This window comes from Aspergillus undulatus (assembly GCF_047715775.1).
Source record: "Aspergillus undulatus strain CBS 261.88 unplaced genomic scaffold BDV17scaffold_3, whole genome shotgun sequence".
Taxonomy (NCBI): domain Eukaryota; kingdom Fungi; phylum Ascomycota; class Eurotiomycetes; order Eurotiales; family Aspergillaceae; genus Aspergillus; species Aspergillus undulatus.
Genome location: NW_027396607.1, coordinates 37,498 through 64,175, shown reverse-complemented (window position 1 = coordinate 64,175; position 26,678 = coordinate 37,498). Strand labels below are relative to the sequence as shown.

The following is a 26,678-nucleotide window of genomic DNA, read 5'->3' as shown; positions in this document are numbered from 1 at the left end:
AGGAACCTGTATATTCGACAGTTGTAGAGTTATAGTAGTACTTCGCTAGCGGAGAGGTTTGTCTTGATACAGCCTTCGGAGCTCGTCGAGGCGCAGCGTTTGATTATGTTTCAGCCTTTGGTGTCCTTTCAGTGTCGCACACCCCAGGAAGGTGATTTAAATGAGCCTCCGCCTCCTTTTCAAGCCAACGTATGTTCCACTGCAACTGCTGCACAAGAGAAGATGGCTAGGAACTGTAGCTACAGTTGCGCCACCCCTCCAAAACACATACCCTTTAATGCTGATATCACCGGCCCTGGGGTAAGCATTCGTGTCTGCTCGTTCGCTCTTACTAATATCATGTTTCAGGTGATTGTTGGCTTCCTCGGGCCTGCAGGGCTGCTTATTATCCTAGTCACCGCTCATTTTTTCATTGCATATCAACCCCAACTGGATCCATTTCGAAACGCAAGTAATAGTTCCTGCCCTCGACCCCTACCATTTTGTCCTAACCCCGTGGACTTGATGGTATTGAAAATTTGCAGAAGAGGATCTAGCGTCTCGCGCTGGTCATATCTTGATACCCAACTTACAAAAGCATGCTTCCCCCCCTTTCTGATTTATTTCTATAGCCGTAACTGGCGTGTTCTAATACAAGCGACAGTGCGTTCTTGCAATGAGTGATCTACAACTTGCTACAGGCATTGCAATCCTGATCAGTGGTTACTCCCAGCTTCACTGCGGTCTTTCCTCGTTCCACTGGCTTATCATAGGACGCTTGGCTTGGTTTGCAAGTCTAACGCATCTCGCTTGTCTGACTTTCCTGAGAAACTACCTTTACAACCGAAAGGCAGAACGCAAATGGAGGCTATCATTGATGTCTGTCTTGCTTGTGATGCTCATCACTGCAGTAGTGCCTACAGGAAACTACCGCTCTCCTCACATATCGACGTCCCCCTATGTTGATCGCAGACCTGGCATACAGGAGGCAAATGACTATGCCATCTGCCACTTTTCCGCTCATGACTCCTCACAATATCCACGTGCATTTGTCTCGATGATTGTATTAGTCCTGATTTCTGTATTCGGCTTTGCATTCCGAATTATCAAGCTCTTCCAGCCTCTCTCACTATTTATCAGCACGGTGAGGAGCAAGATCAGCCAACGCGCTCGACGGCTGCTATGGGTAGTTTATGGCTGGAGGAATGTCACCAAAGCGTGGCAGCGCGTGCTAGGAAATATGCTCTACTATCCGTTACTTGCACTCTTCCTAACAACACGTGCTATTATGGACAATGTCTCCTCAATGTTCTTCGAGGTATGTACTGATACTATCATATGGATTGTTGGTGCGCAGAGACTAACCAATGTGGGTAGGTATACTGGCTTATTGCAGGCTTTTCCTGGGCCCTGTACGGCTTCCTAGTAGAAGTCGGTATAGTTTTCCCTTTCGATGACCATTTTGACGGCATCAAGGACAGGAGCTGGAGTTTTGGGCAGGTTATGCCTGTCGTTCTGCTGGCATTGCCTCTTATTACCATACTCCAGACGCTAAATATTGGTAAGCGATAACGTACCGATCATTAGACATCTCAAACGATTAGACTGACATTCCTCGATAAATAAGAAGAAGGAGCAAACCCCAATATCCAATCAAACGGACCTTCTGCAACAGCTAGCCCCATAATCATACCTCCGAGACCTAGCAATTTGTCCGACTTCGATCCTGATAAAAATTACTATCAGTTCTCTAGTGGCCTGAAGGCCGCATCGGTGTACATCTTGCTTTGGTCTCTCTCTATTGGTGCATCGCTTGCATATATGCCTCCGAGCGATGTTCTGCAACTTCCGTCATGGCCGTTGTTAATCATACTACCATCTTTGGTTCCCTTAGTTATGTTATGGGCTATTGTATTTGTATCGTTCCCTATTGATTGTGTCCCCGCCAGGAAAGGCGCGAGGTGGCGCCCCAGGGGTGGTTGCAGGTGACCAGGCCTCGTTTTTTCGGTCGCGCACCACAAAACTGCTTAATAATCGGCTTGGCGGTCACATGCATGTCACGCCACCTATTTTGCTACGAGGTAAGATTTCAGTCCACGGCACCTCTTTCAAGACGCTTACGAACACATCAACTTCATGATAGCAGCGCTTTCCAAAAATATTAGTTAAGTACTTTGAAACTCCTTAATAATTATTATCTTGAGCCCTGTTTCTACTATAATCGCTCTTTTTATGCTCTAATCGCTAATTTATTGGTTTAGAAGTGGTACCTGTGGTACCTCCGCGAAGCCGAAGCTGGGCGCCTGGAGCTGCCTGAATACGAGGAGGTGAGCCTGATATATATTTTCGGTCCGCTAGCTATTTACTAACTAATTGGCAACCACTTAGGATGAAGATAACTGCCTATACATCTACTACGGTGAAATGTTCTGCAGGATTTTGGACTGCTCGAAAGCCACTGTAAGGCTCTGCTTCTTACTGCTTAATAACTGTTTGCTGAGTGCCTGGGAACTGCTTAGCACAACTACAAGTCAACCAATAACCTCAGAACGCATATTAGCTGAGAGCTCATCGCGGGCACGGTGCCCGGACGAGAGAACCCTTGGCATCCGCTCCTTAGTAGGCTATGTGTGTGTAGCTGATACAGCCTCGTTCTGTCCTTCTTCCCCTGTGCATGCATATTTCATAACAGAGGCCATCGGTAAGTGTTTTGAACGAGGTAGCGTGGTTCGAAAAGTTGTTTTGTGGGCCGCCAGGTGGCGTGACACCTGCCTCCCCACCAAGTCTTTACTAAGCATTTTCGTGGGGCGCGACCAAAAAAACGAGGCCTCGTCATCTGCAACCACAAGAACGAGTCGTGGTCACCTGCAACCACCCTACGGGCCCACCCAATTCTGTGGGAAGCGATGGATGTATGTCTCATTGGGTGGCCGGTAGGCCGCCTATCTAAGATAACTAACTAGTTTACTAATAGATGACTAAGCGAGGTCGAACCCCTAGGGGCAGGCGGTACCGGAGGGCAGTATGCTCCGACATTTTTGTCTTGGCACATGATGCTATCCTTTCTCCTTCCACCAAGGCAGACAGACTTTGCACTTTTCCACACCCCGCATTACGGGGATGAACAATCTGCGCCGGAAACACACGATGAGAATTAGATTAAGCAGGCTGAGCGATTGGATGATGCCTGACCAAGGTCTTAGCCACGATGTACCTTGGTGGTGAATACGAGGCCACCCACGGGTACATATTAAGCCATCATGTCTCCCCGAGGGATAGCGACCATCGGATTGAGAATAATCTCAAAGCAGGAGCACGATCTACCTAGAAAAGTAAAAACCACGAGTAACTATGGCTACCTCGACACCAGCACCGCAACCCGGAACCGCAGCCGCAGCCTTCGATAAGGCCAGCGAGGTCTACGAGCGGCTTACTGGAGGATGCACCAGAGAACTCGCAGCATACCTGCTTACCCTAGAGCCGAGGGTCTCACCTTCATCCATCATCCTCGACAATGCTTGTGGAACAGGAATACTCACGTCGGAAATCCTAAGCGAGGGTCAGTCGTCACACGAGGCGAAGCACAAACCCAAGCCAAGAATCTTCGCTGCGGATCTTGCGCCATCGATGGTCAGCAATTTCATGGCCAGGGCGCAAGAGAATGGATGGCTGGGTGGTGACGGCGAGGATGGAGATGACAAACTGTCCATATCGGTCATGGACGCAGGGGCGCTGACGTACCCCGACGACACCTTCACGCACTCCTACACGAACCTCGGTTTTCCCTTCTTTCCGGACGGAGAGAAGGCAGCAGCGCATATGTACCGGACATTGAAACCTGGAGGGACTGCTTTCATCACGACTTGGAAGGGTCTGGGGTATCTGCCGCATATACAACGAGCCCAGCTGGCCGTTAGACCTGACTCCGTGCCTTGGGAGACTCCGATGCCGAAGGAGTGGTATACAAAGGGGAAGCTGGAGGGGGTGCTCAAGGCGGGAGGTTTCAAAGAGGACAAGATCCAGGTTCAGACGAAGAAGGTCGGGTATCGCGGCACAGACGTCGAAGACTTGGTTGACATCATGAAGCAAGGGTTTCTCGGCCAGGTGACAAGCGGCTGGAGCGAGGAGGAGAAGGAACACTGGGTCAAAGAGCTCAAGGGTGGCCTGAGCTCCGAGGAAAAAACGACAGCATGCGTGGAGATGGTCGCTTGGGTCGCTATCGCCCACAAGTGAGAGTAAGGAGTGAGCGAGGACCGTGGGCTGACGGTCTTTTTCTACAGCGTCATCATGCAAATATTGTCCGGTACTTTGGTGTGGTTGCACTCGTGGTTCCCTTGTCACTCATTCAGTCTTCAGGGTGTCACCATGTCAGGGAGGACAGATCAGACTATAGCCGGGTGTATGCATTCCAGTAACATGGAAGGAAATTGCACCCGTTATTGATTCCCGTTAATAGTCTTGAATGTCACGATTGTATGGAGAGATCATGTACAAAAATATATGCACCGTACCGCCAGGAACCAAAGACAGCCCCAGCCGAAATATTGGTGATCTAGTTTCCGGTCTCTCCATTGTCTTCCAGCAACACTCGATACATCCTTCGAATCCGCCGCTCCAGGTGTAACTGTGGATCATGCTCTGCCGGAACAAGGGCCATTGGGCCTCTCACTAGCTTCTGATAGTCTGACCGATGGCAGTCAATGCGCCAAGAGAGCGTTTGGCCAATATTGTCAAGCTTGTATTTTGTCTGCCACATGAGGGCCGTCGAAGGACGTGGATTGCGGAAGAGTGCTGCTATCTCGGCGGGAGAAATGCACCTCCTTGCGGTGGACATGATCTCTGCGGCGGTTTGGCTGATGTATAAGGGAGAGGCACAATGGACGACGCCGGTTGTTTTTGCCGCAAGGTGAAGGAGACAGCAGTTGGCTACAAGGTCGACAGGGACCTCTTCGAAGACATGGTCAGTTGTCCCGACGCGGTCGAGATCAGACATGCTGAAGCAGAGAAGAAGAGTGTGCATTGGAATGGCTTTATCTGGCCCATACAAGGCAAATGGCTCCGCAATGGCTGGTCCGATGGCCGCCGGCCGGATGATGAGCACTGGGATCGAGGAGGGCTCCCGAAGGAGCAGGCGCTCGGCCAGGTGCTTTGCTTGACCATAAGGCCATGCATACCGCTCATCTGCCTCTATCTGAGAGGGGTCCGCTCCGGGAAGACCTACAGAATCGTTCGCTGGGTCTGCGGTAGGGTTCGGCGAGGGATATAGCCGCTCCTCGATGACACCCTCAGGGAGAAAGCTGTTCACCGCGAGACTCGAGAAGTGAATAAAAAGCTGAACATGAGGAAAGCTAGATGCCATTTGGAAAAGGGCTACCGCAGTTTGGCAATTATCGCGGACGGATTTCTCCAAGTTCTCGACCAGGGAGATGTTGGCCGCAGTGTTGATGATGGATGTCACTTCGTTGCGCATCTTCTCTCGGATGGCCGGTTCCAACCCTAGATTTGGCTTGGACAGATCGCCGGCGATCAGCTCAACCTTACCCGTGTCGAGGATGTCCTCAATCTGCTGCGGCATGGTGGACTCCCACTTGCGAACCGCGTCACGGACAGTCCCTCGGCACAATGCGTAAATCTTCTTCGTTGGTAATCGCAAAGCCAGCTTATAGAGCAAGCACCCTCCTAGGCTGCCCGTCGCCCCGGTAAGAAGGACAACTTGACCCTCGAAATGTCGAGTATACTCGTCGGCTCGTGCGGCATCTTCCATATCGTGTGAAAGCGAGATTGGTTTGCGGGGAATTCACTGTGGGGAGAAACAAAGATGAGCTGTTGTAATCAGACGGGAAGAGGATGGAAGGATAATACCTACTGTCGAAAGCTCAACGCGGCGAAGGTGCGCGAGTCATCGGTAATGCTTCTTTGGTCAAACCGAGCAGGGTCACCCATTTGGGGGGTACAGCGGATGTTGCGCGAGCATCCGACGTGTGTAATGCAGGGTTTTCAATCACCATACAGAGCTCAGAAGCAGGCTCTGAGCTCGAAAGCTGAGGTAATTCTGAGTTTGGCGCAGTAGATAATGCAACCATCGTAAACGCACGCGGCCGCAAAGCTGTTGGACCGCTGCATAGACAATTCCCCGATTCGACAGAAGATGGGGGTTTTCAGCATGCAATGGCTCCCCTAACGGCCAAAGAGCGTGTGACGGTCATAATCCCGTGCACGCTCCGCAGGGAAAGAACGACGAGGATTATTTCTGCCAGATATAACATCCCCGGCCTCGACCTCAACGCTCGTGCGTCTCTGTATGCGTGACCGGAATTCTACCACGCCCTTTCGCTCTCTGAACTGCAACCCGGGGCAACGGCCCAGCCAAACTGCCAAAAATTCCTGCCATTACTGCTGAACTCGATGGATACGACTGCGGAGACCGAGGCTGAGGCAGCCCGGTCCCGAATGCCCAACGCGGCCTCAGTTGCTGAATCTCCCCCTGTCGCACATTCCCCGTGCGTGCCAATCAGTCAAGATGGAGGCCTCCCACCTATTGCCATCGTTGGAATGGCTGCAAGGTTACCCGGCGGTGTCAACTCTGTCCCTGCAATGTATCAGTTCCTCCGAGAGAAGAAGGACGGTCTGTGTCCCGTCCCTGCATCCCGATTCAACATCGATGGATTTCACAACGACGGAGATGTCGCATTCTCGATGAAGAACAAGAAGGCCTACTTCCTCGATGACGACGTCGCCATGCTAGATGCTTCATTTTTTGGCTTATCCGAGACTGAGGCTGCTGGGTCTGATCCCCGCGCTAGGCTCCTGTTAGAAGTTGTCTATGAATGTTTGGAGAATGCAGGACAGACGGCATTCCGTGGACAGAAGATCGGGACCTACATTGGAGCTTGGGGTGTGGACTGGGCCGAAATGACGCTCAAAGATGGCCAGCAGCGAAACCCAATGGTTGGGGCTGCTGCAGGGAGTTTCTTTTTGTCTAGCTACATTGCATGGATCCTCGATTTACATGGACCTACGTAAGTCCTCTCTGATATCTTTGTGGTAAGCTCAGGTATCAACATCTAGGGTGACGCAGTGACTGATGGCAGGCAGACTGACAGTCGAAACGGCGTGCTCTGCCTCCATGGTAGCTCTTCATCAGGCATGTCAAGACATCTACTCCGGCGAATGCTCGGCTGCGATTGTAGGTGGAGCGAATCTGATTCTCACTCCTACGCTTCACATGAGCCTCTCCACAAGCGGAGTCCTGTCTCCTGATGGGATCTGTAAGACCTTTGATGCTTCGGCAGATGGATTCGGGCGGGCAGAAGCTGTCAATGTGGTGCTACTGAAACCATTAGACGAAGCTATACGGAATGGCGACGTAATTCGAGCTGTCATCCGATCAACAACTGTAAATAATGACGGACGCACCTTGATCTTGTCGACCCCGTCAGCAGACGCGCAAGAAGAGCTCATTCGGCACGCGTATCGCAAAGCGAATATCAACGACATTGACCAGACTGCGTACTTTGAATGTCACGGAACCGGTACAATGGCTGGAGATACGGCTGAAATGTCTGCAGTGGCCAATGTCTTCACCAAAGGAATTCATGTTGGCTCGGTCAGTGACTACATTATTCGTAGCTAACTTTACTGACGTGTTAAAAATAGGTCAAACCTAACTTTGGACACTCTGAAGGAACTTCGGGAATCACTAGCCTCATAAAAGCAGTCTTGTCCCTAGAGAAGAGGACTATCCTACCCCACATTCATATGGTCGAGCCAAACCCTAAGAGTATGTCTGCGCCCACTGTCCCGACAATAACAGCAAGTCTCACACCCCCAACACAGTTCCGTTCGAGAGTGCAGGCCTCATTGTTCCCAAGGATGAGACCCCTTGGCCAGCTGGCAGAAAGGAGAGGATCAGCGTGAACAACTTTGGTGTTGGAGGAACAAACGTACACGTTAGTACGCCTTAGCGCAAAGCCCGTGCTAGAAAGTCGTAACGACTGATGCCCGAGAAGGTCATTCTAGAGTCTGCGTCCGAGATAGGTTTGAAAAGGCAAAACTGCCAACGACATCAAAGCGCGTCACAACCGCGTCTACTTGTACTATCAGCGCACAGCGAGTCTTCCCTTCGCAGGAGAATAGAGGGCATTGAGAAATACCTTGAGGAGAAACCAGATTCACTGCATGATCTGGCATTCACTCTTTGTGAGAGGAGAGAGCACCTGACACGGAGGGCTTTTGCTCTACAAACCGAGTTCCAAGCGAGTGGCTCATTCAACGTCGGCACCGCTGACTGTGAACATGCCCCTGAAGTCACATTTGTCTTCACTGGGCAGGGTGCACAGTGGCCGGCAATGGGCAAAATGCTAATATTAACTTATGAAAGATTCCGAAGAACGATCCGACTACTTGACCAATCTCTTCAATCACTCCATAAGCCCCCAGCGTGGAGCCTGCAAGGTTGGTCTATACCGGCGAAGGGACAACTGGTAGTTGCTAAGAGTTGAACAGACCTACTATCCAAAGATGCCGCCCCTGGCGAATTGAACAAAGCGGAACTGGCTCAACCCTTATGTTGCGCCATTCACATCGGCCTTGTGGACCTCTTTGCAGAATGGGATATTGCCCCGGCATCGGTCATCGGCCACTCCAGTGGTGAGATAGCGGCTGCCTACGCCGCTGGAGCGCTCACCGCAGAGGACTCCATTAGGGTGGCGTATCACCGGGGTCAAGTGCTGCAAAAAGTGAGACGAAAGGGTGGAATGGCAGCCATTGGCTTGGGCCGTCAACAAGTCACGCCTTACCTTGTCAAAGGCGTGGTCATCGCGTGCGAAAATAGTCAACATAGTGTGACTTTATCCGGGGATCAAGACCAGCTAAACCTGGTCGTCGAGAAAATCAAAGGTGAAGACTCGGACACACTCTGCCGCCCACTCCGCGTCGACAAAGCATACCATTCCCCCCACATGCTAGATGCCTCTGATGAGTATGAATGTTCTCTTCTCGGATTATCTGCAAAGGAGTCCTCAATGTTACCTCTCTTCTCAACAGTAACGGGCTCTCCAATAACTGAGGCGGCTCAATTGGATGGCAAATACTGGCGACGAAACCTAGAGTCACCCGTCTTGTTTTTGACCGGTATCCAGGCCGTCTTGAACTCGAAGGAAGAGGCAATCCCTCGAGTATTCGTGGAAATCGGACCCCATTCGGCCCTATCTGGGCCACTACGCCAGATTTTCTCAGAGCACAAACACGGCGAGTCGTGCGCTTACATACCATCGCTCGTACGTGGAGAAGAACCCATCACATCTGTGCTTTACACGGCCGGCCATCTTTACAACGCGGGTGTGCCAATGAATCTGCGTGCAATAAACGGAAATGGGAACATGCTTGTGGACTTGCCTCCATACCCGTGGCAGCATGATACGAAATATTGGAGCCAATCACCTGCGGTGGAGGCGTGGAGACATCGCAAGTATCCCCACCACGAATTATTAGGGTCAAGAGTCCTGGGGTCGACAGACATTGAGCCCTCATGGCGGAATACACTCTGGCTCGATGACGCTCCTTGGCTCTACGGGCACAGAGTCATGGGAAAGACATTGTTCCCCGGTGCAGGATACATTGCCATGGCAGGAGAGGCCATTCAGCAGATCTCGTCCTCACCAGGCCTGAGCTATCAAATTCGCCATCTCCTTCTCAAATTCGCCCTGTTCATAGACAGCAATGAAAGCATAGAACTGATCACCAACCTGCGGCCGGCGCGAGTCTCCGACATCCAGGATTCAGACTGGTATGAGTTCTCAATTACCGCTGTGCAAAGTGCAGAGACAACGCGAGTTTGCGTGGGCCAAGTGCGACTGACACCCGCATCGGCTCGGTCAGATCTGCCTCCTACCAAAGGTACCAACTTCAAAAGACGCGTCACATCGGCCACTTGGTACAAAGCCTTGCGCGAGATTGGTATGGACTACAATCGGCAGTTCCGCGGACTAGACGACATCTATGCAGACCCTCTTCATCACGTAGCAAAGGCCACCGTGAAGACGACCAAGGTGTCGCTGAGTCGATACGTTATGCATCCAACCACGATCGACCGGTGTCTGCAACTGCTGTCAGTGGCAATGTTTCGAGGTCTCGCACGCAATATCAATATCCGCAGTCTTCCTGTCCTGTTCGAGGACATACTTATTCGCCCGGCTAATGAGGAACTTCATGTTGAAGCCCAGGCTGACCCAGGAAAAGGTGGCTTTATCCTCGGTGACCTCGGAGCGACAGCAAATGACGAAGTCGTGCTCTCGGTCAAAGGGGCGAGGCTGCACATCATAGGCGATGACAACTCTCTAGAGCAGGAAAGCGACCTTGCGGCGAGACCGGCATGGGTGCCGCATATTGACTTCCTACCGCCGGCAACTATGGCAAAACCCCCACCACCACGGACCCTGGAGAGCGAACTTCGTGATAGGCTGGTGGACTTATTCATAGCAGAAACTGCAGCTCGCGTCACGGCCGTGGAGCCTAAAGAAGAATATCTCCTCAAATATAAGCGATGGTTGACGATTGGCCAGAGTAGGATAGAGAATCAAGGCATCTGGCGTCTTTCTGACTTTGGCCGGGCAAACGACTGTCCATTCGACTCTTCGACGCCTCTGAAGATGATAAGTTGGATGCTAGAGAGGGCCGAGGAGTATCCCAGTTTATCTCCTCTAGCCGCATGCATGCAACGCGTTCTGGACAACATCGCAGGAGTGTTTGAGGGCACATGCAATGCACTCCATCTCCTCGTCGAAGATGACGGACTGAAGGATGTATATGATTTTCTTCTATCATTCGATTCATGTAACCAGTTCTTTGCCACCCTTGGACATTCCAATCCCGAACTCAACATCCTCGAAGTCGGAGCTGGGACTGGAAGTGCAACGGCTAGGTTCCTTGACTATCTGCACGCGCCTGATGGAAGTCGTCTGTACTCACGATATACATTCACCGATGTGTCCGCGGGGTTTCTTGCAGCAGCGAAAGAAAGGTTCTCGAAATACGAGGCAATGGAATATACAGTCCTGAATGTCAACGAGGACCCCGCACAACAGGGCTTCAAACTAGGACATTATGACCTGATAATTGCCTCTAACGTGCGTACAGTGACCGCGATGGCCACTCCTAGCTGACGAATCCAGGTTATCCACGCAACGCCCAGTCTCCATCGCTCGCTGGCCAACATCAAGTCCCTTCTCGTTCCCGGTGGTCGTCTGTTCCTTCAAGAGCTGGCTGAGGGTAGGTTCTCCAAGTCTTGTATGTATAGGTTCACGGTATTCTAACAATGATACCACTGCAGAATGCCGAGGGGCTGAGTACATCTTCGTACGTCCCTTACCTATATACGAGTTTTCCTCGTTCATCGGTACTGACAATTGTTTAGGGGCTGCTCCCAGGCTGGTGGGTAGGTGAGCATGACCAGCGCATCGATAAACCGTACGTCTCAGTGGACCGCTGGAGGCAAGAACTCAAATCAGCCGGATTGAATGGGATCGATTTTGCGATTCATGAAGACACAAGTTCCGTCGTCAATCTAGTCTCATCGTCCCCGACTTTGCCGATCGAATCGCGGAGGGTCAATCTCCTTATTCCCGACAAACCTTGTAAATGGGCTCACGATGTTGAACGAGGATTCCAGAAGCGAGGGTATCAAGTCAACCTATGCGCACTGGATCAACCACCATCTGTCGAGGGCGAAGTTATCTCACTGGTGGATGCAACGGAGCCGTTCCTCTTCAATGCGACGCAAACGTCCTTCCAGCAGTTGAAAGACTTCCTAGTTCATCCGTTGGTGAAGCGCGTCCTATGGGTTACGAAGTCATCGCAGATAACTTCTCCTGACCCCCGATACGGCCTGATCCATGGCTTCCTTCGCGCTTTCCATGGCGAGGTCCACACTGACGGCAATATATTATCAATATTCGACGTTGACGAGCTTGGCGAAAAGACCACTGTTCATCTCCTGAATATCTACGAACATTTGTGCCGTACCCAATCAGTGGACCCAAGAAGAGAAGAGTATGCGCTTCGCGACGGCGTAGTACATGTGGCAAGATTCGAAGCTGTAAGCACAGAGCAAGAGCTGCAGAGTCCAGCCAAGGATGTTGCCCCGAGAAGACTTGGGATAGAGTCTACGGGACTTTTGGACTCCATGTTTTGGCGAGAAGACAAGCTTCCCACCCCGGCTGCTGGTGAGGTTCTGATCAAGGTCGCGTATATTGGAATCAATTTCAAGGTAAGAGGATTCATTCTTCTCAAACGAATGTGATAGTTACTGGTGACAGGATATCATCACCGCTCTTGGTCTAATCGCAACTCCCGACCAACTCGGCCTGGAAGGCAGCGGCATAGTCCAGTCGGTGGGCTCGGGTATATCGCACGTAAAGCCAGGTGAAAAAGCCATTTTCCTAGGGCCTGGATGCTTTGCGACGCATGTTACCGTTCCAGCAGCGAAAGTCATTCCACTTCCCAAAGATTGGTCACTCGAAGAGGGCGCAACGTCGCCGATTGTCTCGCTTACCGCAGCCCAATGCCTCTTAAGGCTCGGCAATCTGCACCGCGGACAGGTATGTACTTCCACATTGCTTGATAAACAATTGCTGATTCCGAGCCTGTTGCAGTCTGTCTTGGTTCATGCCGCCGCTGGTGGAGTTGGCATAGCGGCTATCCGGATATGCAAGGGCATCGGCGCGACGGTGAGTTTCATCTGCTCTCAAGTGAAGGATGACGCCCCTAAACCAAGAACAGATATATGCAACAGTTGGTAGTGAGGCCAAAGTTCAATACTTGATAGACACCTTTGACATACCTCGATCACATATCTTCAATTCACGAGACTCTTCATTCCTTAGCGGCCTCATGCGCGAGACCAACGGCCGGGGTGTGGACATTGTCCTGAGCTCCTTGAGTGGAGAGTTACTACGAACTTCGTGGGAATGTGTTTCTCTCGGTGGAACAATGTTCGACATCAGTAGGAGAGATGTACTTGCCGATGCGATGCTTCCGATGAAGGGTTTCGTTGACCGAAGGTCGTTCATCACAGTGGATCTGGGCGAGTACATGGATGAAGCTACAAATCAATCGGCCAACTTGTAGGTCCTTAGGTCCTTTTTCGATCCAGTAAGTGTCTATGCTAATACATGTCAGCTCCATCCCCGTCAAGTCGGGGCTAGTTGGCCCCATTTCACCCGTAACGTGCTTCGACGCATCAGATGTCGCCGGTGCCTTTCGGCATATGCAGACTGGACAGCACATTGGGAAGATCCTGGTGCGGATGCCGGAAGATGTGAGCGAGCTTCCCACGAAGGATACTCGTGCCGAAATTACTCTTCCGCCTGATAACGCATACCTACTGAGCGGGGGGCTTGGTGGGTTGGGGCGTGCCCTTTCGAACTGGATGGTGGAGAAAGGCGCCCGTTGTCTAGTGTATCTCTCACCCAGTGCAGGCACATCTGAGGAGCATCGCCATTTTGCTGAGGAGCTCAAGTGTCAAGGATGCGATGTTGTTTTTGTTCAAGGTACCGCATCGGAGATAGGTGACATTCAGAGAGCTATCACTACCAGCCCAAAGCCTATTAGAGGTGTCGTCCAGCTTGCCCTCGCCCTGAAGGTAGGTTATCTTACAAAGTATGAAGTCATTTACTGAGATACGTGTCTAGGATGTCTCGTTAGAACGCATGACGTTCGAAGATTGGAGAATCCCATTAACAGCCAAGGTCGATGGCACATGGAATCTGCATCAAGCATTCCAACAGCACTCACTAGACTTCTTCATCATGTTCGGCTCAATCGCAGGCGTTGCCGGAATGGCTGGGCAGTGCAACTACTCAGCAGCAAACACGTTTATTCATGCTTTAGCGAAGCATCGCAATTCCCTCGGGCAGCCTGCTTCAGTGATCGATCTCGGACCAGTGGCAGATATAGGCTACGTCAGCCGCAGTCCAGAGCTTATAAAGAGCTTCAGCACCCGACTAGAGTGCCGGTTCATCAAGGAACAAGAGGCACTCGATGCTATTGAGGCTTTGATACATCACTCTTCCAAACCAGACAGCTCAGACAGCAGTGACCGTTACGACCGCAACCAGATAATACTCGGCCTCAACTCAACAGCGACCTGGGCCCGGCAACGCGGCGACGCCCGCGTCGCCATCCTCTCCAACAGAGCCCAGCGTCAGCAGGAGAGTGCCAGCGGAGTCGACGACATCGTCGAGTTCGTCGCGCAGGTAGACTCGGATCCTGAAATCCTCAACCGCCCAGCGACAGAGGACTTTCTGATCCAGAAGGTCGGATACATGATCAAATCTCCTACGACAAAGTCCAAAGCGCCAGCTGGTAAAGTCGATCTCAAAACACTAGCCAACATCCCGATCGACTCGCTGATTGCCATTGAGGCCCGGGCGTGGGCGAGGAAGAGGCTAGGCGTGCAGATTAGCCTGAGTGATATTACTGCTGCGGGCAATGTCAAGGGGCTGGTGGGCTTGGCTATTGATGGGATGAAGAAGAGGTATAATCTTGCGTAGTTTGTTCCGCTTGTTTTCTGGTTTCTGTATAGTGTTTGATCTCAGATGATACGGAAGTAATTTGTTACTTGGTTGTTGGCAGACTGAAATATGACTGATTTTTTGCTCCTCTGGTCTTGCCCTATGTAGCTGCCTCCTGTCGAGTAGACTAACTAACGTGCCCGCCATTGTACAAGAACTGCAGTAAAATGCGATAACGGATAGGAATTAAACGCTAGACAGCACGGTGCAGTCCTCCCCGATAAGCACGAAAGAGGGGTCGAGTACTAGACGAGATATCTATCCTCGCCTGGGGCTTGAAGTGATTGAGGTGGCTTTGCTGCGTGATGAGATCAGCATAAGTAAAGGCTGCGCCAACCGAGCGCAGTGAGCAATTAGAAGGCACAAAAGCCACCGAAATTACATCAGGTGACCTCTGTTCGGCATATAATTCCACGAACTATAGCTCTTGTGGTATTGAAATGACCCAAAGGCATGCTTATTCCGCTCCTGACCCAAAGACGTGCAAGATTGTATGACAGAGCCTAGGTCTTCCACCGGAGCTGCCTCGTAGTTTCTGTCAATGCTAAACCCTTGCAGATCTAAGTTACTGTTTCAACCAGCTTCTTCATTGCTAAATATCTTGGTATCCGGGTTTAAATTCGGGGTCTTGGGGTGGGGGATAAGTATCTTCACCTCGACGCCGGTCACACCCAACACGTAAGCCGTCTGAGCCCCTCTTTTGATGATAACTCGTCAGCTTGACCATGTCTTGCAAAGGAGATCTGAGACCTTTCCAGCGCCCCGTCATCAGGCCGTATCCCTCGCCTGACGAGGCGGGATACTTGCGAAAATTACCTGAAGTCATCGAGTCCAACGCCGTAGCGAATCCCAACCATGTCTTCTGTCTACAGGCCAAACAGAATCCTGACCGTCCGTTTCCGTCGCTCATATCTGTCACCAATTCTCAGCTGAGAGATGCCATCTCACGATGCGCTGGTTGGATTCAGTTCAGCGTCCTCCCACAACTGCCCAATGTGGCTGATGGATCCGTCAACAAGGGAGTCCCCATTGCGCTCTTGATGGAGAGCGATATAGGGCTATCCCTGCCCCAGATGTCTTTCCTTGGCCTCGATGTACCAGCGCTACTGCTGTCGCCCAGGATTAGTACTTCAATCCGCAGCCTTCTCCGGCGCACCTCGGCAACTGCTGTCATTGCACCTATACGCCTGGAAGCAACAGCACGAGAAGCAGCACAGGATACAATCCCCATTCACTTGCCGCTTTCATTCGAGTCTCTTCTCTCTTCACAAGACCTGAATCACAGGATTCCATCTGCCATCCACACCACTATATTGACGAGTCCGATCGCGGTGTGTTGATCCTTCCCACTTACCTCGCGACCGGAGAGAAAGTCGACCCGCGGATCCTCGAGGCAGCGCTGTACAAGAGCCACTCGGTCAAGGCCGTGGTCGCGTTTGGCGAGGACCAGTTCGGAGTTGGCGTCTATCGCGCGGATGGAGGTCTATCAGATATTTGAGACTGGGATTTCCCAGGTGTACCGCAACCTGGAGACCCGCGAGGAGTATCTGAAGATGGTGGATCTATAGTTGCGTTGACTGGAGCTCCCGACTTGGATATAAGGATGTGACGTGAAACCTTCGAATTCCTGAAACTACAAGGAAATAATTCTATTCACAAGCTGAGAGCTAATCCAATAAATAAATATATCAAGCCATCGCCCCATTCACCCTAAGAATCTGCCCAGAGACCCAACTACTGTCCTTCCCACACAAAAAGCTAACCGCGTTCGCAATCTCCTCCGGCTCACCAATGCGCCCAAAGGGACTGAGACCCGCAATCATGTTAAGCATCTGGTCGGACTTTCCTTCCAAGAAGAGGCCCGTGGTCGTTGGGCCCGGCGCGATGCAGTTGACCAGGATGCCCTGGCGCGCGAGATCCTTGGCCATCACGCGGGTCATTTGCTCGACCGCGGCCTTTGCGGAGGCGTAGAGGAGGTATGTTGGTAAGATGTTGGAGAGGACGGTCACGCCCGTTGAGACGAGGATTATGCGGCCGCCGGGAGAGATGTGCTTTGCTGCTTTCTGGGGGTGGGTGTCAGCACTTGTTATGAGTAAAGGGCGAAAGGAGTGGGTGGGGTCCCCATGCCTGTGCGAGGAAGTACGGCCCCTTGACCATTAGATTGTAAGTAAAGTCAAAGTCGGCTTCGGTGGTATGCTCGAGGTCGCGCATGGGGAGGATGCCAGCATTGGGGATGAGGATGTCGATCTTGCCGAACTTCTGGACAGTCGCATCGACGAGGCGATCGAGGTCAGGCAGTTTAGAGGCATCGGCCTGAACAGCGAGAGCGCGATCTCCGCCGATCTCCTTGACTAGGTTTTCGGCGGACAAGGCGTCGGTGTTGTAGTTGAGGACGACGCTGGCACCTTCGCTGGCGACTCGCAGGGCGGTGGCTTTGCCGATGCCTTTGGAGGCGCCGGTGATGAGGACGACTTTTCCGGTGAGAGACATGTTGGTGCTGTTGACTGCAGGTGAGATAGACAGTTGTAGAGAGGCGATGTAACTTGAATGAAGTGGATGGTGGATGCTGAAGCTGGGCTGATATGCACCTGTGGATTTAAGCCCGGACTCCGGCCGGTTTGCGCAGACGGAATTCGGACTTTGTTTTCGTATATTGTTGGGAACGGCTGTCAGCTCATTGCACTGAAGGATCTGATCTGCGTCGAGCTAAATACCAGTTTAGTATACGTTGGTTGGCCTGGCTTTCGCCCTATCTCCGAGTCCGCGTGGTGACGCTTCAGCTATCCTGCTGTTTCGCTGTATGCCAGCACCAATCAGAGTATTCCAGTTTGGAATGTCATGCCTTAGGACCATGCGCCTGTACCTCAAAGCTCTGAAACAAGAACAGGGCTGCAACCGCGAAGTAGGGGCCCAGTGCCGGGGTTCCCCACCACATAGGAAACGGTCGCTCCGTCCAACTCGCCCCAAGCACCGCAAAAGACAGAACGAAAATGATGAGTTGGGAACCTCAGTCCAGAGCAGCGCCAATGAGATAATTTTTACTCGTTGTAGATTCTCGGCAAGTGACGGCGCAGCCACATCTGTGAAAAGACGCCAACGGCAATCGACGACCAGACCCACGATGTACTCCCGAAGTAATTGTTGCCTGCAAAAGCCCCGGATAACCGCTGTGTTGATGGGGAAGACGAGGCCGATCAGAAGACCGAGGGGCACGATGAGGTAGCGACCGTGTGTCGTAGACTTCCTTGGCAAGAGACCAGGTAATGGCTTGGCTGTTGAGGCTTTGTACTGTTGGGCCGCTCGAAGAAAGTCAGCACGAAGGACACATAGTACCACCATATTGGGACCTCCTTGTACTTGAGCATTACCTGGTAGTGCGGATCAGGCTGCGTCTTGCTCCATGCTTGCTTCCACGCGGTGGCAATGTCCTTACAGCAGAAGATGAGAACATGGGTGATGAGGGCACCGATGCTCTGGGTCAGGTAACCCCAAACGGTGCTCGCCGTCAGATTCGGCAGACCGACCTGCTCGAGTTTGTCGAAGTCAATGGTCCCTTGGCGATTGGTAATCGAGTCAGGGGAGAATGTGGTCCGGTTACTAAGGAAGAGCGCAGTCGACATAAACGGAAACGTCTTTGCATCCCACGCATTGCCGTAGTATAGCCCAGCCATGACCACGTAAGATTGCGTAGCCAATCCATGTGTTTACCTGCTGCTTGAACGGTAGGGAGAGGTAGGTACTCTGAATATATTGCCAGTCGAGCGAGAAGTTCAGAAGAGCCGATCCGTCGACGAGGCGCCGCCGAAGATGGTGGTGAAGATCTTCCTTGTATGCTCTGGTGCACGCATAAACGCTAGGCAGAAAATCGAGAGGCCTCCCAACCAGGTCACCATGTATGCGGGAAACATCTCCCAGACCGCAGCGATTTCCAAAGCCCAGCCGAACTTGATCAGTCGGCGTTTGTTGTCGCGCGGGTTGAATGAAGTGTAGATTCTGATGCAGAGCCACCTGGGGCAGGGTTTCCCAGTAGACCATGTCGGCCAGATAGACAATAAGAGGCCGCAGCAATCCGGCGAGGACGAAACCACACAGAGCGATCGAGAAAGTGCTCAAGACGGCTGTGGAAGCGGAGATGCGGAAGTCGTAGAACAAGCGCTCGACAGCATGCACCTCGACACCTGCAGGCCATTGTTTCCCGACGATGCGATGAGCGCTGCAACCACATGTTCTTTGATCCTAAAGTGCTGTCCGAAGTTCAGGAATCGGAGGAGCTTCTGGGACGGGCCTGTCGCTGTTTTTGTCGACAGCTGTCTCGACAACAGTGCTGACCTTGTATGCAGGAGGCGCCATTGAATGCTGGATTATCTGTTGACTACGATGCGCAAAGAATACTGTTTGAAGGGGGATTGCTGGTGTTTTAAGCCGGCGAGGTTACATTGGGTGTGATTCGACGCTGCAATCTAGCTTACAGTCCGTCTACGAGCCTTATCCACCTTGGCAATAGCTTGCCATGAAGCCAAAGTCAGTGGACAGGAAGGCAACAAGGCCGGCGGAGAAAACCGGGGTAACGCCATCCACAACGCCGATTGCGTTGGCGGCCACGCTATGTCGTATGAGAATGAGCGGTTGTCTTGACCTGCATCTTGATACCTTCAACTTCAAGAGACCATGTCGACTCGAAATAGTGTATCAGAATGTCCGTTGTCGTCTCGCCCGTGCCTGTTGGCCCCGTTGGCCAGCCCGATATCCAGTACCTACCGGGCGCCACCAAGTATGCGGCTCGAACTAAACGGCGCCAGCAATTGGAGGATCTGGCCAAAATGTTGCCGGAGGGCTTTCCGCAGGGACTTTCCTCCAATCCGGCCTGGGACGGGAAAGATCTGGCCCATGTATACGACTGGAACTATCATCTGACGGAAGACGACCTGAAAGAGGTGGAACAAGCATGCACTTCAAGGGTAGGTCACCATTCAAATGAACAACTCCTAGGCTAAGTCGAGTAGCTCTCAATGCGTCTCTGGGATAAGTCAGCCAAGAAACATTCCAGCTGCCTAAGCTGCACGAGACTCTTCGTTTCATCTCGAAAGAGGTTCCCCAAGGCCGCGTATTCAAGGTGGTTCGCGGCGTTCCAGTCGACCAGCACACGCGAGAAGAGGACATCATCATCTATGCCGGTATGACCTCGCATATCGCTCCGATCCGCGATCGACAGGACAACGCCATCAGGGAAAGCCGGCCGACGTTGTTTTGGCGCACATTACCGACCTCAGCCGCAATGTCGACACGAAGACGATCAAGGCGTCGGCGTACACGACCGAAAAGCAGGTCTTCCGCACAGACTCAGGAGATATTATTACATTATTTGCTCTGGTAGAGGCGGCGGAAGGTGGGCAGAGTTACCTCTCCAGCAGCTGGCACGTGTATAATGAGTTGGCGCGCACTCGACCTGACCTCATCCGCACACTCGCCGAGCCCCGGTCACCGAGCAGGGACGGCAACCTGCCAGTCGCCCACTGTTATACCACCAGCCTCAGCAGGGCGATTCTCCAGAGCGCCTGTTTATCCAGTATGCGTGTCGTAACTTCACAGGGTATTGGGGCAGCCACGCAGCGCTACCCTTCCCCCGATCACCGAAGCCCAGACGGAAGCCTTGGACGCATTGCACTATCTGGCTGAAAAGTCGGCGGTGTCGCTTGATTTTCACAAGGGCGATATTCAGGTGGTCAACAATCTATTGACCTCCATGCGCGTGCCGGGTTCACTGATTCAGTGAAGCGCCGTCATCCGGTGCGGCTGTGGCTGCGCGACGCGGAGCTGGCGTGGGAGACCCCGGAGGGACTGAGGTCGCGATGGGAGCATGTGTAAGGGGGAGCGGCAGCCGAAAAGTTGGTGTTTCCTTTGGACCCGTTTGTGAGAAGTCAGTAGCAGTAGTCGAAGAGTTGTCGGTTTGAGGATTCGAGGGAGACTGAAAAGTAAGCAGTGAAGGCCAAAACTGAAGCTTGAAGGGACTGTTGCGGTCACGTGCAGTGTGGTTAGTGCTCGTATTTCTTACCCAATCAGGAACACTCAGCCCGGCTTCATTTCTTCTTAATCTGGTAACTTAAACGAGACTCTAGCTCAACGAACAATCTCTAAAAGAACACACAAGGTCGATTATATACAGCTTCGGGTATAGCCGACGATGTAGTTGAGCGTCCATTAGCTACTCTATGCATTTCCTGCCTACCTCTAGGCTTAATACGAGGATTCCCGGTTGTCCGAAAGCTCTGTGAGTATTCATGGCCGTCAGTGGTATATATATAAGCACCCATTGTCACCCAAACTAAACACTACAATCAGGCTTCAACAGTTCTTCCCAACACCCCACTCCATCTACCCACGCCCGTCAACCATTTTTACTCATGACACTAGATGTAAGTTTCGAAGAGGCATCTCAGAGTGAAATGTACGGTGACTGAGGAGAGCGCGTTGATGGTGACAATCTTGGCACAGGTAAACAAACCAGACACGTGAACTGAATCCTACTTTGTACTCGAGATCTCGTTCTCGATCGCTGTCCGATGAAAACGCGCCAAAAGAGACCGAGGAACGACGCGCAGAAAAAGATTTCGCGCGTGAAATGCCGCCGGCGACTTGGGGACATACATCGCAGCCATGCTCCGGACACGCGTCTGCAAGCGTGCAATCGCCGGTCGCATCTTCCTCTCATACTCAGACAGCGCATGAGAGATGTTCGATGAGGACTTCAGTGCATCCCCGAGCACTTCCGACGCGACTAGTGTCATGCCGGCGCCTTGTCCGGAGAGAAGAGTCAGGCAGAAGGCGGCGTCCCCGATGAGCACAGTGCGACCTTTGGACCATGCTGGTGGATTGACGAGCGTGAGGCTATCGATGACGGGTGTTGGGCCTCCTTCTTTCGCAAATTCCAGGATGTCCTGGACTTGAGAATGACTGCCCCTGCAGACCTGCTGGAGAAGTGCGAACCGATCATCTCGGGGTCTCGTCTCTGCCTCGGTATTGTCGTCGCGCCAGATATTCAAGGCGACGAGTCGTTCTCCAGGAAGACGATAGAAGACATCCAAGTGACCGGGCGCAGTGAAAGATACGCAGTCGGGTTCGAGGTCCAGATCAGACTGGATGTCATAGACGGCCATGCGGTAACCCAGGGGCTCGAGGCTCTCGTTCGCGACATACGGTCGGACTACCGATCGGAATCCATCTGCGCCGACCAAGAGGTCTGCGGTGACCCTATCTCCGCTGGAGAGTTTGACCTCGACTTTGTCTCCGTGCTCGATTACCTCGTCTACCGTCTCGTTGAACCGGATCGACGCGGTCGCTGGCAGGGCATCGGCAAGGACGCGGACCAGTTCAGAGCGTCTGAGATTGATGAACGGAATATCGCGCATGATGTCTCTATACGATAGTCTCAGAAGCTCGCGGCCCTTGTTATCCCGAAAGGCATTTTCGTTGAAGGCGCAAGCGGCGGTGCCCAGTCGTTCCCTCAGTCCCATTCTCTCCAGAGTTCCCAAGCACAGGCCGCAGAGGGTGATGATATACCCATTCTCGCGAAGGGAAGATGCTCTTTCAATGATGATAGAGTCCCAACCAGCCTGATCGAGCCACCAGGCTGTTGAGAGCCCTGCAATGCCGGCCCCGACAATCACCGCGAGTGGTCTGGACATCACGAATGCACACAAGCGAAAGAAACTAAAGCAGCTGTTTCTTGGGAGATAAGAACTAATTTGTCATTGCAAATATGGATTTATAGCTCGTGCTGAGTCCCCTTCCTCGTTATCAGATGGTGCAACTCGGCAGGCTGATGTCCGAATACGAGGAGCCTGCTCGTGAGGTACTCACCATTACGACATCTACGTCCGAACGCTTCGTATAGCATTGAGGAACGAGCAGAAGGCATTTAGACGATTCGGGGTTTACCAAGGTGGACAAGCTACAGAAGCGATGGATATGCGAAGCGTACTGCGATGCACTCGCCTCCATTGCCGAACCGGATCAGCCTTTGGACCTTTGCGAATTCTCGTCGATGACCAACCGATCGCCCATGTTCACAGCCGACTCTAGCTACACTCCCTGCTCACGCTGCCCGACCCTTTGACTTGTCGCGCCGCCCGGAATGATTTTGTCCTGCTTTCCGCCGGAAGGGTGCCCGGCCATGTATCCACTGAGATCCGTTAGCGAGGGAGAGGAACAACTGGAATCGCCTGGCCGGTGCACTTACAAGGTCGCGTCCATCTCATCCAGTGTCTTGCCCTTTGTTTCTGGAAGGAAGAAGAATGACCAGAGCGTGGCGAGCATCATCCACGACGCGAAGAAGAACCAGGTGCCGTACCCGAAGCTGTTGAAGATGTACGGCAGCGCCTTGGTGATGACGAACTGAATCAACCTGCTGTCATTAGAGATGGTCATATCTCGCGGATGGAGTCGCACCATTGCACCAGCGCGGCCCAGGTTCCTGTCAGGTTTCGCAGCGCCCCTGGGAAGATCTCCGCCGATACAATCCACGGAATACCGTTGAGACCAAACGACCAGCTGAACGAGTTGTTATCCATCTGATCTGCGATAGGGGTAAAAGGATACTTACAAGACCGAGTAGATCATGATCATGGCGGTCGCCGCTTTGCCCCCGGCCTCGGTGGAGGACGACAGCTCCCCTCCCGCGTCAATGATATCGGCGGGATGACCGACTTTGACATATGCGCCCACAAACCAGAGGCATAGGGAACAGGCGAGGGATGAGATGATCGTTGGGCGCCGTCGTCCCCACAAATCGATAAGCACGCCGTAGAAGATGATGGATGCCACGGCTACAGTTGTCAGTCTACTGTATGTATAATTCAGTTCACGAACCCTTGACTAAGCCATAGATCCCAGTGTACAGAGCGACATCGCTGATCCCGATGGAAGCGAACAATGTTGGAGAGTAATAGTTGATTGCAGCAGCACCGGACATATTCTGCAGCGCAAAGGCGCAGAAAACTAACAGCACGCGATTCCACATTCCATGGCGCGAGAGCTCGAATAGGGCTCCCCTGAAGTACGCCCAAGCGCCTTGACCGTATTTTTCGGCAATGCGCGCTTCGTCTTGGAGTCTGGTGCGCATCATCGCGATGTCTTCCTGTACATCTAAACAAGATCAGCTTTCTGTCGCCTCCGACCGGGTGTACTCACACTCATGAGACCGAGGGAGCTTCCTCAAAGCCTCCAATGCAGTCGCTGCATCGTCCTCGCGGTTCTTGCGCATCAACCACAGCGGACTCTCATGGAGTAAGAAGCCGCCAATGAACAAAACACCAGCAGGGGCAATCTGCACCGCCATCGGAACTCTCCAGCTCGCCATTGAGGAGTTGTCCATATTCTCGTTAATCCCATAGTTGATCCAGAAACCGACGAGACTACCGACCTGGTATGCGACTTCGAAGAAGCCGGTGAGGATCCCTCGGATCGAGACGATGGACAGTTCTGCGATGTTACTTGGGACAGTTGCAGTGATGGCACCACATGCAATGCCGGTGAGCGCTCGTCCGGCGTCTTGAGCTGTCAGCAGGGATACTTCGCGGTGGAAGAAAATTCGCCTACAAATGTAAGAAAGTTGATGGGTCGCCGCAGTCATGATGATCGCTCCGATCAAGAAAACCACAGTATTTGCTTGGAGTGCCCATTTTCGTCCGATCTTCTCGGTTACTGGAAAACAGTCAGTGGACTTGACTGGCCGCGAAAGAGGGACCTACGCAAGAAGCAGAAGATCGCGCCAAAGAAGGCTCCGGCCTGGAAGGTCGACGTGATATTGCTCGATATATCAGCCGCCTCGGATTCGATGATGTTAAAGGCATCTACGAAGCTCTGACGAGCGATCGTCGTTCCGACAAAGGCTGAATCATAGCCGAACCTGATACATTCTTTAGCACACAGCGAGCCAAGAAGGGGAAGACATACAAGAGCGAACCAGTGGCGATGATGGTGGCCTCAGTGTACAGCCGCCAGTTGTACACCTCTTTAGGGGTCGGTCGGTCTTCAACGGTACGCAACATGGTCCAAAAGCAGTTACATAGAAGAATCGAGAGCTACGAAGAGAACAAACTGAGAGTTGATGAAGCGGGGTGCGCCAGAGGGACTCTGATTGATGGAATATTGGCCGCCGATCACCGACAGGAGCCGAGGGAGGATACTACTGTAGGTCTATAGAGTATGGGCTACCCTAAATGTTCAGGATGAGCTGGCAGCCCGCTGTAAGCTGCCAGCGCAAACTGCAGATCGGGCAACCGTTGATCTGCGAACTGGTCGGCAGCCTTCAGGCCCATGGCTTTAACCATGGCTTTAGCCTTGGGTTAACCCATGTCCTTTCCCAGCTTTCAATCAAAGCTTAACCCTTGTAATGGGACTAGAATGGCATGAACGGATCTGCGAGGAACCCCTTATACTTATATCTCCTGAAATAGGAAGGTAGGGGGGCTGGCCAGGGCAACCCTTGGCTTCTATTGGCCGGTTGGCGCTTACTAAGAAACAACTCCATTCTCATTGGCGGCCAAGCCTGACCGCAGCGTAGAGATAAGGTACTTATAGAGGAGGCCACCTGGTCTTGCTCCTCTTTTACTAGTCTACGAAGACTGATAGAAACCATTTACATTCTTACTCTGAGTTAACCATCTCCACGCCCAGGGTCTTTCACAAAATAGTATTATCGAGAGAACTATCTCTCCAGTCATAAACTAAGTATAAGTAGAACAATACACAGCAAAGTCATCACCAAATAACAGCTTCGGTGTTATCTAAAACAACACAAACATGGCAGTAGCAAGCGCCGCCGCGCCGATTCCAGCCATATTGTAGGTCGAGACCGGGGCGGCGCCAGTCCCAGTGTCGGTCGTGTTATCCACGTTGGTGACGCCCTGGTCCGTCACGACCTTGAGGCAGGTGAGGGACGCCGAGGTGCTGTTCACCAGGCTGTTGGAGTCGTTGCTGGAGGTGAAGACAGTCAGGATCGGGGTGATCTTGTACATCTCGGCGAGGTTTCCTGCGTCGGTGTAGTTGCCCTGGAGAGAGATGTATTAACATTGGATGCAGGTAATGAAGGAAGGGAAGAGAAGAACGTACCATAGAAGTCACCTCACCAAGTCTGGCCAGGTTATCAGACTTGGGTAGGACAGGCCAGCAGTCGGAGGAGGCATTGGCCGACTGCGAGACGGTGGACAGATTGTCCAGGGGGACAACGGTGAAGTTGCCCAGCCCGTCACCGGCGCCAGTCAAGTCTCTGCACTCATCTGGAACATTGCCACGAAGATCGGACTGGAGAGAAGAGCATGCATTAGAGTCGGTATACCGCACATTGCTGGCCTGCTCTGTAAGGGCATCAATGCAGCCCTGCTGAATGACGTCCGGGCAGGTCCCAGTCGCAAGGCGGTCGTCGACGTCGACGGTGCCGTTGACCTTGGGCTCCTGGAAGCGTCTAGTAGGGGGGTCGTTAAAGACCACAGCGCAGCCGGACAGGTCGCTGACGTCTAGGTTGGATGGAGTCCCCAGGTAGTAGACTGACTTGAAGGTACGGCCCTCTTCAGCACCGTTGTCTGCGTCTCCGCCAGACTCCGGGTCATCAATATGCACTCCCTTGACCAAGGAAATGCCATTGAGAGATTCCGGTGCATCCGCGACGCGTGCCAGTCCAATGCCGGCGTAGGTATCGTCTGCAACAGTGCAGGCGTCGAACCCGTCGTTGGGGCAGTCGACATCAGAGCATCCGACGATGCCCGCGCTGAGGTCCTGTGCCAAGGCAGACAGGATGGGGGCGACGAGAAAGACGAGAGAGGAAGGTTTCGAGTGGATCATGTTACAGGCGAAGGATCGTATGGATAGCTGAAAGGGGAACAGTCAAAAAAGAGAAATGGGGGGAGAAGAGGGCAGTGTTGGTGGGTGTTTTATGACCAGACACTGCGATGAAACCGCAGTTAAATGAACCAGCTGAAGGTATGATATCAGAGGCTTGCCGAAGCACTCCTAAGGCTTATGGGACACGGGGTAAGACTGGGAATACGGAAGTATGCGAGTCCACTGGGGCGATACTGCCTTACAGGGGAGCTCGGCTCTGCCCTGTACACGCCGATCCCCAAGCGCAGCCAC

At 52.6% G+C, this 26,678-nt stretch overlaps 11 protein-coding genes across 11 annotated transcripts; 5 read left to right on the top strand and 6 right to left on the bottom strand.

The window, feature by feature from the left end:
- Positions 1-199: 199 nt before the first annotated feature.
- Positions 200-2,003, top strand: BDV17DRAFT_251324 (uncharacterized protein). The gene is made up of 5 exons (XM_073756412.1): positions 200-300; positions 349-576; positions 644-1,297; positions 1,357-1,540; positions 1,607-2,003. The coding sequence occupies exons 1-5, from the start codon at positions 223-225 to the stop codon at positions 1,966-1,968; spliced, it is 1,506 nt and encodes a 501-aa protein (XP_073620031.1). The 5' UTR covers positions 200-222; the 3' UTR covers positions 1,969-2,003.
- A 1,327-nt stretch (positions 2,004-3,330) lies between these two features.
- Positions 3,331-4,212, top strand: BDV17DRAFT_286875 (class I SAM-dependent methyltransferase; the record flags this gene model as incomplete). The annotated part of the gene is made up of 1 exon (XM_073761030.1): positions 3,331-4,212. The coding sequence occupies one exon, from the start codon at positions 3,331-3,333 to the stop codon at positions 4,210-4,212; it is 882 nt and encodes a 293-aa protein (XP_073620030.1).
- A 159-nt stretch (positions 4,213-4,371) lies between these two features.
- On the bottom strand, positions 4,372-6,435 carry BDV17DRAFT_104817 (male sterility protein-domain-containing protein). The gene has a single exon (XM_073753743.1). It carries the CDS (start codon positions 5,741-5,743, stop codon positions 4,532-4,534), a length of 1,212 nt encoding a protein of 403 aa, XP_073620029.1. The 5' UTR covers positions 5,744-6,435; the 3' UTR covers positions 4,372-4,531.
- BDV17DRAFT_298829 (acyl transferase domain-containing protein) lies at positions 6,430-14,543 on the top strand (the record flags this gene model as incomplete). The annotated part of the gene is made up of 14 exons (XM_073763776.1): positions 6,430-6,998; positions 7,222-7,585; positions 7,636-7,759; positions 7,816-7,905; positions 8,083-8,433; positions 8,485-11,105; positions 11,151-11,247; positions 11,309-11,334; positions 11,393-12,205; positions 12,294-12,575; positions 12,630-12,704; positions 12,757-13,100; positions 13,156-13,618; positions 13,668-14,543. The coding sequence occupies 14 exons, from the start codon at positions 6,430-6,432 to the stop codon at positions 14,526-14,528; spliced, it is 7,080 nt and encodes a 2,359-aa protein (XP_073620028.1). The 3' UTR covers positions 14,529-14,543.
- Positions 14,544-15,051: 508 nt separating this feature from the next.
- BDV17DRAFT_251310 (uncharacterized protein) lies at positions 15,052-16,159 on the top strand. Its single transcript, XM_073756411.1, has one exon. It carries the CDS (start codon positions 15,275-15,277, stop codon positions 15,887-15,889), a length of 615 nt encoding a protein of 204 aa, XP_073620027.1. The 5' UTR covers positions 15,052-15,274; the 3' UTR covers positions 15,890-16,159.
- BDV17DRAFT_104695 (putative oxidoreductase, short-chain dehydrogenase/reductase family) lies at positions 16,160-17,153 on the bottom strand. The gene is made up of 2 exons (XM_073753741.1): positions 16,677-17,153; positions 16,160-16,612 (listed from the first exon to the last, which is right to left on the bottom strand). The coding sequence occupies exons 1-2, from the start codon at positions 17,037-17,039 to the stop codon at positions 16,238-16,240; spliced, it is 738 nt and encodes a 245-aa protein (XP_073620026.1). The 5' UTR covers positions 17,040-17,153; the 3' UTR covers positions 16,160-16,237.
- A 590-nt stretch (positions 17,154-17,743) lies between these two features.
- BDV17DRAFT_286871 (OPT oligopeptide transporter protein-domain-containing protein) lies at positions 17,744-18,220 on the bottom strand (the record flags this gene model as incomplete). Its single annotated transcript, XM_073761029.1, has 1 exon — positions 17,744-18,220. The coding sequence occupies one exon, from the start codon at positions 18,218-18,220 to the stop codon at positions 17,744-17,746; it is 477 nt and encodes a 158-aa protein (XP_073620025.1).
- A 1,023-nt stretch (positions 18,221-19,243) lies between these two features.
- BDV17DRAFT_279021 (uncharacterized protein) lies at positions 19,244-20,414 on the top strand (the record flags this gene model as incomplete). Its single annotated transcript, XM_073759642.1, has 5 exons — positions 19,244-19,511; positions 19,577-19,723; positions 19,762-20,026; positions 20,139-20,271; positions 20,325-20,414. 5 exons carry the CDS (start codon positions 19,244-19,246, stop codon positions 20,412-20,414), a joined length of 903 nt encoding a protein of 300 aa, XP_073620024.1.
- Positions 20,415-20,965: 551 nt separating this feature from the next.
- BDV17DRAFT_104660 (uncharacterized protein) lies at positions 20,966-22,506 on the bottom strand. Its single transcript, XM_073753740.1, has one exon. It carries the CDS (start codon positions 22,229-22,231, stop codon positions 21,071-21,073), a length of 1,161 nt encoding a protein of 386 aa, XP_073620023.1. The 5' UTR covers positions 22,232-22,506; the 3' UTR covers positions 20,966-21,070.
- A 122-nt stretch (positions 22,507-22,628) lies between these two features.
- Positions 22,629-24,595, bottom strand: BDV17DRAFT_286868 (sugar porter family MFS transporter; the record flags this gene model as incomplete). Its single annotated transcript, XM_073761028.1, has 9 exons — positions 22,629-22,728; positions 22,786-22,950; positions 22,995-23,096; positions 23,149-23,371; positions 23,415-23,690; positions 23,736-24,095; positions 24,144-24,248; positions 24,296-24,453; positions 24,501-24,595. The coding sequence occupies 9 exons, from the start codon at positions 24,593-24,595 to the stop codon at positions 22,629-22,631; spliced, it is 1,584 nt and encodes a 527-aa protein (XP_073620022.1).
- Positions 24,596-25,219: 624 nt separating this feature from the next.
- On the bottom strand, positions 25,220-26,492 carry BDV17DRAFT_104647 (uncharacterized protein). Its single transcript, XM_073753739.1, has 2 exons — positions 25,659-26,492; positions 25,220-25,597 (listed from the first exon to the last, which is right to left on the bottom strand). The coding sequence occupies exons 1-2, from the start codon at positions 26,385-26,387 to the stop codon at positions 25,334-25,336; spliced, it is 993 nt and encodes a 330-aa protein (XP_073620021.1). The 5' UTR covers positions 26,388-26,492; the 3' UTR covers positions 25,220-25,333.
- Between the last annotated feature and the right edge of the window lie 186 nt (positions 26,493-26,678).